General features: G+C 43.3%; 1 protein-coding gene across 1 annotated transcript in view; it reads left to right on the top strand.

Annotated features, from left to right (window-relative positions):
* LOC148718215 (uncharacterized) overlaps positions 1-8,847 on the top strand; it is a 31,283-nt gene extending 22,436 nt beyond the window's left edge. The window contains 2 exon segments of the mRNA XM_088742346.1: positions 2-5,929; positions 6,690-8,847. Coding sequence (XP_088598472.1) covers positions 2-5,929; positions 6,690-7,884 — 7,123 coding nt within the window. The 3' untranslated portion in view covers positions 7,885-8,847.
* The last annotated feature ends 2,778 nt before the right edge of the window (positions 8,848-11,625 follow it).

Below are 11,625 nucleotides of genomic sequence, written 5' to 3'. Positions count from 1 at the left end.
CCGGCAGCTATCATGAAGTAGGAGTTACTCAACATTCACTTGGAGACTTTGTCTCAGCCCTTGAGTCAAACAAGCGTGCACTGGATATCCGGTTAAAAGCTCTGGGTGAGGACCATTCACAAACCGCTGACAGCTATCATTCCTTAGGAATTACTCAACATTCACTTGGAGACTTTGTCTCAGCCCTTGAGTCAAACAAGCGTGCACTGGATATCCGGTTAAAAGCTCTGGGTGAGGACCATTCACAAACCGCTGACAGCTATCATTCCTTAGGAGTTACTCAACATTCACTTGGAGACTTTGTCTCAGCCCTTGAGTCAAACAAGCGTGCACTGGATATCCGGTTAAAAGCTCTGGGTGAAGACCAGTCACAAACCGCTGACAGCTATCATTCCTTAGGAGTTACTCAACATTCACTTGGAGATTTTGTCTCAGCCCTTGAGTCAAACAAGCGTGGACTGGATATCCGGTTAAAAGCTCTGGGTGAAGACCATTCACAAACCGCTCACAGCTATCATTCCTTAGGAGTTACTCAACATTCACTTGGAGACTTTGTCTCAGCCCTTGAGTCAAACAAGCGTGCACTGGATATCCGGTTAAAAGCTCTGGGTGAAGACCATTCACAAACCACTGCCAGCTATCATTTGTTAGGAGTTACTCAACATTCACTGGGAGACTTTGTCTCAGCCCTTGAGTCAAAGAAGCGTGCACTGGATATCCGGTTAAAAGCTCTGGGTGAACACCATTCAGAAACCGCTGACAGCTATTATTCCTTAGGAGTTACTCAACATTCACTTGGAGACTTTGTCTCAGCCCTTGAGTCAAACAAGCGTGCACTGGATATCCAGTTAAAAGCTCTGGGTGAAGACCATTCACAAACCGCAGACAGCTATCATTCCTTAGGAGTTACTCAACATTCACTTGGAGACTTTGTCTCAGCCCTTGAGTCAAACAAGCGTGCACTGCATATCCGGTTAAAAGCTCTGGGTGAAGACCATTCACAAACCGCTGACAGCTATCATGAAGTAGGAGTTACTCAACATTCACTTGGAGACTTTGTCTCAGCCCTTGAGTCAAAGAAGCGTGCACTGGATATCCGGTTAAAAGCTCTGGGTGAGGACCATTTACAAACCGCTGACAGCTATCATTCCTTAGGAATTACTCAACATTCACTTGGAGACTTTGTCTCAGCCCTTGAGTCAAACAAGCGTGCACTGGATATCCGGTTAAAAGCTCTGGGTGAAGACCATTCACAAACCGCAGACAGCTATCATTCCTTAGGAGTTACTCAACATTCACTTGGAGACTTTGTCTCAGCCCTTGAGTCAAAGAAGTGTGCACTGGATATCCGGTTAAAAGCTCTGGGTGAAGACCAGTCACAAACCGCTGACAGCTATCATTCCTTAGGAGTTACTCAACATTCACTTGGAGATTTTGTCTCAGCCCTTGAGTCAAACAAGCGTGCACTGGATATCCGGTTAAAAGCTCTGGGTGAAGACCATTCACAAACCACTGCCAGCTATCATTTGTTAGGAGTTACTCAACATTCACTGGGAGACTTTGTCTCAGCCCTTGAGTCAAAGAAGCGTGCACTGGATATCCGGTTAAAAGCTCTGGGTGAACACCATTCAGAAACCGCTGACAGCTATTATTCCTTAGGAGTTACTCAACATTCACTTGGAGACTTTGTCTCAGCCCTTGAGTCAAACAAGCGTGCACTGGATATCCAGTTAAAAGCTCTGGGTGAAGACCATTCACAAACCGCAGACAGCTATCATTCCTTAGGAGTTACTCAACATTCACTTGGAGACTTTGTCTCAGCCCTTGAGTCAAACAAGCGTGCACTGCATATCCGGTTAAAAGCTCTGGGTGAAGACCATTCACAAACCGCTGACAGCTATCATGAAGTAGGAGTTACTCAACATTCACTTGGAGACTTTGTCTCAGCCCTTGAGTCAAAGAAGCGTGCACTGGATATCCGGTTAAAAGCTCTGGGTGAGGACCATTTACAAACCGCTGACAGCTATCATTCCTTAGGAATTACTCAACATTCACTTGGAGACTTTGTCTCAGCCCTTGAGTCAAACAAGCGTGCACTGGATATCCGGTTAAAAGCTCTGGGTGAAGACCATTCACAAACCGCAGACAGCTATCATTCCTTAGGAGTTACTCAACATTCACTTGGAGACTTTGTCTCAGCCCTTGAGTCAAAGAAGTGTGCACTGGATATCCGGTTAAAAGCTCTGGGTGAAGACCAGTCACAAACCGCTGACAGCTATCATTCCTTAGGAGTTACTCAACATTCACTTGGAGATTTTGTCTCAGCCCTTGAGTCAAACAAGCGTGGACTGCATATCCGGTTAAAAGCTCTGGGTGAAGACCATTCACAAACCGCTCACAGCTATCATTCCTTAGGAGTTACTCAACATTCACTTGGAGACTTTGTCTCAGCCCTTGAGTCAAACAAGCGTGCACTGCATATCCGGTTAAAAGCTCTGGGTGAAGACCATTCACAAACCGCTCACAGCTATCATTCCTTAGGAGTTACTCAACATTCACTTGGAGACTTTGTCTCAGCCCTTGAGTCAAAGAAGCGTGCACTGCATATCCAGTTAAAAGCTCTGGGTGAAGACCATTCACAAACCGCAGACAGCTATCATTCCTTAGGAGTTACTCAACATTCACTTGGAGACTTTGTCTCAGCCCTTGAATCAAACAAGCGTGCACTGGATATCCGGTTAAAAGCTCTGGGTGAAGACCATTCACAAACCGCTGACAGCTATCATGACGTAGGAGTTACTCAACATTCACTTGGAGACTTTGTCTCAGCCCTTGAGTCAAACAAGCGTGCACTGGATATCCGGCTAAAAGCTCTGGGTGAGGACCATTCACAAACCGCTGACAGCTATCATTCCTTAGGAATTACTCAACATTCACTTGGAGACTTTGTCTCAGCCCTTGAGTCAAACAAGCGTGCACTGGATATCCGGTTAAAAGCTCTGGGTGAAGACCATTCACAAACCGCAGACAGCTATCATTCCTTAGGAGTTACTCAACATTCACTTGGAGACTTTGTCTCAGCCCTTGAGTCAAAGAAGCGTGCACTGGATATCCGGTTAAAAGCTCTGGGTGAAGACCAGTCACAAACCGCTGACAGCTATCATTCCTTAGGAGTTACTCAACATTCACTTGGAGATTTTGTCTCAGCCCGTGAGTCAAACAAGCGTGGACTGCATATCCGGTTCAAAGCTCTGGGTGAAGACCATTCACAAACCGCTCACAGCTATCATTCCTTAGGAGTTACTCAACATTCACTTGGAGACTTTGTGTCAGCCCTTGAGTCAAACAAGCGTGCACTGCATATCCGGTTAAAAGCTCTGGGTGAAGACGATTTACAAACCGCTCACAGCTATCATTCCTTAGGAGTTACTCAACATTCACTTGGAGACTTTGTCTCAGCCCTTGAGTCAAAGAAGCGTGCACTGCATATCCAGTTAAAAGCTCTGGGTGAAGACCATTCACAAACCGCAGACAGCTATCATTCCTTAGGAGTTACTCAACATTCACTTGGAGACTTTGTCTCAGCCCTTGAATCAAACAAGCGTGCACTGGATATCCGGTTAAAAGCTCTGGGTGAAGACCATTCACAAACCGCTGACAGCTATCATGACGTAGGAGTTACTCAACATTCACTTGGAGACTTTGTCTCAGCCCTTGAGTCAAACAAGCGTGCACTGGATATCCCGCTAAAAGCTCTGGGTGAGGACCATTCACAAACTGCTGACAGCTATCATTCCTTAGGAATTACTCAACATTCACTTGGAGACTTTGTCTCAGCCCTTGAGTCAAACAAGCGTGCACTGGATATCCGGCTAAAAGCTCTGGGTGAAGACCATTCACAAACCGCAGACAGCTATCATTCTTTAGGAGTTACTCAACATTCACTTGGAGACTTTGTCTCAGCCCTTGAGTCAAAGAAGCGTGCACTGGATATCCGGTTAAAAGCTCTGGGTGAAGACCAGTCACAAACCGCTGACAGCTATCATTCCTTAGGAGTTACTCAACATTCACTTGGAGATTTTGTCTCAGCCCTTGACTCAAACAAGCGTGGACTGCATATCCAGTTAAAAGCTCTGGGTGAAGACCATTCACAAACCGCTCACAGCTATCATTCCTTAGGAGTTACTCAACATTCACTTGGAGACTTTGTCTCAGCCCTTGAGTCAAACAAGCGTGCACTGGATATCCGGGTAAAAGCTCTGGGTGAAGACCATTCACAAACCACTGCCAGCTATCATTTGTTAGGAGTTACTCAACATTCACTGGGAGACTTTGTCTCAGCCCTTGAGTCAAACAAGCGTGCACTGGATATCCGGTTAAAAGTTCTGGGTGAAGACCATTCACAAACCGCTGACAGCTATTATTCCTTAGGAGTTACTCAACATTCACTTGGAGACTTTGTCTCAGCCCTTGAGTCAAACAAGCGTGCACTGGATATCCGGTTAAAAGCTCTGGGTGAAGACCATTCACAAACCGCAGACAGCTATCATTCCTTAGGAGTTACTCAACATTCACTTGGAGACTTTGTCTCAGCCCTTGAGTCAAACAAGCGTGCACTGGATATCCGGTTAAAAGCTCTGGGTGAAGACCATTCACAAACCGCTGACAGCTATCATTAAGTAGGAGTTACTCAACATTCACTTGGAGACTTTGTCTCAGCCCTTGAGTCAAACAAGCGTGCACTGGATATCCGGTTAAAAGCTCTGGGTGAGGACCATTCACAAATCGCTGACAGCTATCATTCCTTAGGAATTACTCAACATTCACTTGGAGACTTTGTCTCAGCCCTTGAGTCAAACAAGCGTGCACTGGATATCCGGTTAAAAGCTCTGGGTGAAGACCATTCACAAACCGCAGACAGCTATCATTCCTTAGGAGTTACTCAACATTCACTTGGAGACTTTGTCTCAGCCCTTGAGTCAAAGAAGCGTGCACTGGATATCCGGTTAAAAGCTCTGGGTGAAGACCAGTCACAAACCGCTGACAGCTATCATTCCTTAGGAGTTACTCAACATTCACTTGGAGATTTTGTCTCAGCCCTTGAGTCAAAAAAGCGTGGACTGCATATCCGGTTAAAAGCTCTGGGTGAAGACCATTCAGAAACCGCTCACAGCTATCATTCCTTAGGAGTTACTCAACATTCACTTGGAGACTTTGTCTCAGCCCTTGAGTGAAACAAGCGTGCACTGCATATCCGGTTAAAAGCTCTGGGTGAAGACCATTCACAAACCGCTCACAGCTATCATTCCTTAGGAGTTACTCAACATTCACTTGGAGACTTTGTCTCAGCCCTTGAGTCAAAGAAGCGTGCACTGCATATCCAGTTAAAAGCTCTGGGTGAAGACCATTCACAAACCGCAGACAGCTATCATTCCTTAGGAGTTACTCAACATTCACTTGGAGACTTTGTCTCAGCCCTTGAATCAAACAAGCGTGCACTAGATATCCGGTTAAAAGCTCTGGGTGAAGACCATTCACAAACCGCTGACAGCTATCATGACGTAGGAGTTACTCAACATTCACTTGGAGACTTTGTCTCAGCCCTTGAGTCAAACAAGCGTGCACTGGATATCCGGTTAAAAGTTCTGGGTGAAGACCATTCACAAACCGTTGACAGCTATCATTCCTTAGGAATTACTCAACATTCACTTGGAGACTTTGTCTCAGCCCTTGAGTCAAACAAGCGTGCACTGGATATCCGGTTAAAAGCTCTGGGTGAAGACCATTCACAAACCGCAGACAGCTATCATTCCTTAGGAGTTACTCAACATTCACTTGGAGACTTTGTCTCAGCCCTTGAGTCAAAGAAGCGTTCACTGGATATCCGGTTAAAAGTTCTGGGTGAAGACCATTCACAAACCGCTGACCGGCAGCTATCATGAAGTAGGAGTTACTCAACATTCACTTGGAGACTTTGTCTCAGCCCTTGAGTCAAACAAGCGTGCACTGGATATCCGGTTAAAAGCTCTGGGTGAAGACCAGTCACAAACCGCTGACAGCTATCATTCCTTAGGAGTTACTCAACATTCACTTGGAGATTTTGTCTCAGCCCTTGAGTCAAACAAGCGTGGACTGCATATCCGGTTAAAAGCTCTGGGTGAAGACCATTCACAAACCGCTCACAGCTATCATTCCTTAGGAGTTACTCAACATTCACTGGGAGACTTTGTCTCAGCCCTTGAGTCAAACAAGCGTGCACTGCATATCCGGTTAAAAGCTCTGGGTGAAGACCATTCACAAACCGGTCACAGCTATCATGACGTAGGAGTTACTCAACATTCACTTGGAGACTTTGTCTCAGCCCTTGAGTCAAAGAAGCGTGCACTGCATATCCAGTTAAAAGCTCTGGGTGAAGACCATTCACAAACCGCAGACAGCTATCATTCCTTAGGAGTTACTCAACATTCACTTGGAGACTTTGTCTCAGCCCTTGAATCAAACAAGCGTGCACTGGATATCCGGTTAAAAGCTCTGGGTAAAGACCATTCACAAACCTCCGACAGCTATCATGACGTAGGAGTTACTCAACATTCACTTGGAGACTTTGTCTTAGCCCTTGAGTCAAACAAGCGTGCACTGGATATCCGGTTAAAAGCTCTGGGTGAGGACCATTCACAAACCGCTGACAGCTATCATTCCTTAGGAATTACTCAACATTCACTTGGAGACTTTGTCTCAGCCCTTGAGTCAAAGAAGCGTGCACTGGATATCCGGTTAAAAGCTCTGGGTGAAGACCAGTCACAAACCGCTGACAGCTATCATTCCTTAGGAGTTACTCAACATTCACTTGGAGATTTTGTCTCAGCCCTTGAGTCAAACAAGCGTGGACTGCATATCCGGTTAAAAGCTCTGGGTGAAGACCATTCAGAAACCGCTCACAGCTATCATTCCTTAGGAGTTACTCAACATTCACTTGGAGACTTTGTCTCAGCCCTTGAGTCAAACAAGCGTGCACTGCATATCCGGTTAAAAGCTCTTGGTGAAGACCATTCACAAACCGCTGACAGCTATCATTCCTTAGGAATTACTCAACATTCACTTGGAGACTTTGTCTCAGCCCTTGAGTCAAAGAAGCGTGCACTGGATATCCGGTTAAAAGCTCTGGGTGAAGACCACTCACAAACCGGTGACAGCTATCACGAAGTAGGGGTTACTCAACATTCACTTGGAGACTTTGTCTCAGCCCTTGAGTCAGACAAGCGTGCACTGGATATCCGGTTAAAAGCTCTGGGTGAAGACCATTCACAAACCGCTGACAGCTATCATAAAGTAGGGGTTACTCAACATTCACTTGGAGACTTTGTCTCAGCCCTTGAGTCAAACAAGCGTGCACTGGATATCCGGTTAAAAGCTCTGGGTGAAGACCAGTCACAAACCGCTGACAGCTATCATGAAGTAGGAGTTACTCAACATTCACTTGGAGACTTTGTCTCAGCCCTTGAATCAAACAAGCGTGCACTGGATATCCGGTTGAAAGCTCTGGGTGAAGACCATTCACAAACCGCTGACAGCTATCATTCCTTAGGAGTTACTCAACATTCACTTGGAGACTTTGTCTCAGCCATTGAGTCAAAGAAGCGTGCACTGGATATCCGGTTAAAAGCTCTGGGTGAAGACCATTCACAAACTGCTGACAGCTATCACTCGTTAGGAGTTACTCAACATTCACTCGGAGATCTAGTCTCGGCTCTTCACTCAGCTAAACGTGCACTCGATATCAGAAGAAAGGTCTTTGGCGAGGAACATTCAGAAACTGCTGGAAGTCGATTTATGGTGAAGGATATAGAAAACTCTCTCTCAAGAAACCGATGCAGTTGCAGTTGAATATTTATATATCCCTGCGCAGGTTTAGAGATACGGCGCTTGTGACTTTTCCGAGGACAATAGTTTAATAATTGTCTTACGAGGCAGCATGACCATCGTATAAAAGTTTAAAACTAATTGTCTTAGAAATAAAAAGAAAAACAAAGGATTCTTTTCGCCATTTTTGCCGTTTTGCATACGTAAATAGTACAGCGAAATTGCAAACCTAAAACAATAGATGTATTATAAACTCGTTATGATATAAATTCTTTTACTACTTTTTCTTCTTAGCGCAGTCAATATTTGATAAATTTTCCTTTTATAACTTCAAAAGGTTTGTTTTGCGAATAGTTGTTTATATCCTTCGCGTGTCCGATTGTAACTGCCAGTTTTGGAAATATAAAGTAATGAAATAAGTTTGTCAGTATGTTTAGAGCTGCTATCGTTGTTTTCATCTTCGTAATATCCATCAATCTGTTATTTTCGCACGGAATTGTGATGAGGTCATAACGCAAGAAGCGAATCTTTCACATAATTACACGCCTGAAACTCGCATTGAATGATTGATACTAAAGTGGTTGTTATGTGAGGGTTTTCTCTTTTGGAAAGAGTTTCTAAAGTGACGCAATTTATCTGTTAAGCTACTTCGATAAAGGTCTTACCAACGACTGAAGTTAACAAAGTTTACAAATATATTTAACGAAACATTAAATATGCGCACGAAGATAAAGTTTCCCGCTGATGGTGAAATTACTGACTTGAGACATGCTTTGTTTCTTTTTTCCACTTGAAATGGATTATTTTGAGATAATATTTGACCTTATTCTTCGTTAGTTATGAATATTTATACTTTAGCAGTTCAGGAGTTTGCATATTTAAACAACTGTTAGCACATGGATGGTCTTCGCAACTAGAAATTACCAAGGCAGACACCTCTAACTTTGTTTAATTAAACGAACTGTTCAAGACAACTTTTTTCTTTAATTTTGGTGATTGTTTTGTTTGTAATTCGAGAACTACATCGTAAATCTTCTATTTGGAACACGTGATCAAAGTAAGGGAGCCAATGAAATTACCGTATTGTCCGCAGTAGCTACCATAGCAACCAATGGACTGCTTCCAAATTTGGCCGAGTTGACAAACTGTGAATGTGACGAGTACAAATAGAGTGACTTGAGATGCCCGTCATGGGTCTAAATCCACGTGGGCAGCGACCATTTGCCAGGAGACAGAATTTCCCCTCAGGCCATTCTGTGCAAAGAACAAAAACGATGTTTTGTAAAGGAGCGTTTGTCATTTCTCGCTCAGAAGGAAGGGGAGTAGGGGTTAGGTTAAGTATTTCGGTGGTGTCACCTTAAATTTTACCTGTATCCTCCCCCCCCGTTTCTCTAATATTCTTATGTTCCCCCCCTTAATGGGCAGTCAATTTTCTATAGTCTCTCCTATATACACTATTGGCGACGATTAATGCTCTCTGTTCCCCTTAAAACGATGTGACCCCCCAATTCCTTCACCCCTCCCTCCCTGTCATTTATCATAACTGGTCCTAACGACGTTCAACGTTTTGAAACTTGAAGAAGCTTGTTGTAGGAAACACTTTTAAATTATTGCGCAATAAAAAATTTTTTTAAGGGGGAGGGGAGGAGAAGGGAGTCGAGTTAACTTATTCCAACGGCTAAACAATCGGTCGGAATAACTTTCGTGAGTATTTCCAGGAACAACTGAGGCTATGAATCTTAATCTTTCGCACCCTAAGAGCAGTTTGCATATTTTCTATACTGTTGTATATGAGCACGATCCTTCGCAGTAAAGCACTATTTGAGCAATAGTGAAAATCAGACCTGAAAAAATTTCATCCCGTACAGGCCTGAAATTTTTTCAGGTCTGATTTTCACTATTGCTCAAATAGTGCTTTACTGCGAAGGATCGTGCTCATATACGTCTCATAACCGCAGTTCACACATATGTTTCATATGTTTGTTGTTGTTTCTATACTGTTCTTTGTACATTTCCTAAGGTGTTGACAAGGAGAATTTATTTTACAATCAAGAGCTTTTTTAGTTCCTGATCATTTCCTCTATTCTCGTGACCTTACTGTTTGATTGTTTGATTCGGGAGGGGGGGGGGGGTTGCTGTCTGGAGAAATTAGATGCTGGTCACCCAAAGGATTTAAAAGGTCAGAATATTCTTACCCTGCTGGATCGATGCACTTTCTTCTTGGGCGTAACTTATAATTAGGAGTCTTTTAAAGTTTTTACCTGCTGTTCCAACTTGTAAATTTTCTTTGAAAGTTTTTTCACCAAGACTCCAAGGTTATCCTGGCTTTCCGCTGTTCTCTCCTCAAGGCTTTTGACAGCTTTGTTAAGTTTTATGGTTGTGTCTGACCATACTGCAACCGTTTCATTAACACATTATGAATCTGCTTCATTCAGTATGATTGGCGAACTTGTCAAATATTTGTTTAAACTCCTTGTCGTTGCCTTTTCCTTTGACAGCTGCAGAGACTTGGTTGCTGAGATTCTCTATGATTGCTCACTGGGCTTTGACCAGGTTGGTCACAGTTTCAAAATTGTTTGAAAGCGCGTTTATCCAATAAAAAAGTGTATTATTCATAGCGTTCATTATACAATTCGGAACCTGGACACGTTACTTTTTCAGCATTCAGAAAACTATATTGAGTTATTTAGAGTCCCCGAATATTCTATCGCCTAACAGGGGTGAAAATTTTGAAATAAATATATCTTATTAACCAAGCGCGACGGCCGTATTGGGAGAATATCGGCCCTAGGTCTTGACAGTACGGACCGAGCGTAGCGAGGTCCGTACAAAAAAAGACCGAGGGCCGATATTCTTCCAGTGCGGTCCCGAGGAAGCTTGGTTAATAAGAGATTTATTATACGACTGAAGTTCAAAGGGACACAAGTGCGGTATCATTCGGGACCATTCGGAACAGTGCCCGGTCCAATACTTAAAGAATATTGGACCGGCAATAGAGCATTTTGATTAGTTGATTTTAGTTATTGGCCCTCTGACTGCCCAAGTCGTGTAATAAAATTCTCTCCACAACAGTATTGAAGTTGACGACAAACACATAAGTAATGACTAAAAGGTCGGTGCGACAAACTCTGCGCGTAATTTTGTCGCTAAATAATGTCTTTTGGGCGAATTTTAATAAAAATGCGCCTAAAACTAAAGTAATAGTGCACTGAGGAATGCTTGTTGTTTTCTCTGAGATCTGGTTGCTTCTCGCCAAGCGACATCTACGGTTCAGTCCGATAATATGCTCATTTATGGCGAGACTTCATATGAGCTTCTCTTATCACAAGATTTCCTTAGCTCCGAGTTACATATTTTCCTTGAAACAGTATTCGATCAACGGTTTCAAACTATTACTACACCGGTAAACTTAACATAAATAATAATTATTTTTCCTCAGTAAACCAGTAGATAAGTAAATAAATGTTTAACGAGAGATATAAATTAAAAAATGAACAAGAGTTCGATTTTAAAACTTATTACGTGTTCCAAAGATTTTTAAAAGGTTTTAAAGGGGTGTTTGTAGGTAACCCTGTAACCCATGCACATCTGATATTCTTCTGGGTACACAAAAAAGGTCCCACAAAGCTGACAATCTTATGCCTCGCATTCCCTAAAGTTAATTGATAGTTTTGCTCTTGTAGCGTGCGCGGTCTAAAGGGTCTTCTCGTGAGCTACCATGGTTCAGTCGTACACTAATTTTCATTTCTCTCCTGGATATCCGGT

The sequence above is a fragment of the Stylophora pistillata genome, chromosome 13 (assembly GCF_964205215.1).
Source record: "Stylophora pistillata chromosome 13, jaStyPist1.2, whole genome shotgun sequence".
Lineage (NCBI taxonomy): Eukaryota > Metazoa > Cnidaria > Anthozoa > Scleractinia > Pocilloporidae > Stylophora > Stylophora pistillata.
Note: the sequence above shows the minus strand (reverse complement) of the source record. Positions and strands in the feature narration are given on the sequence as shown.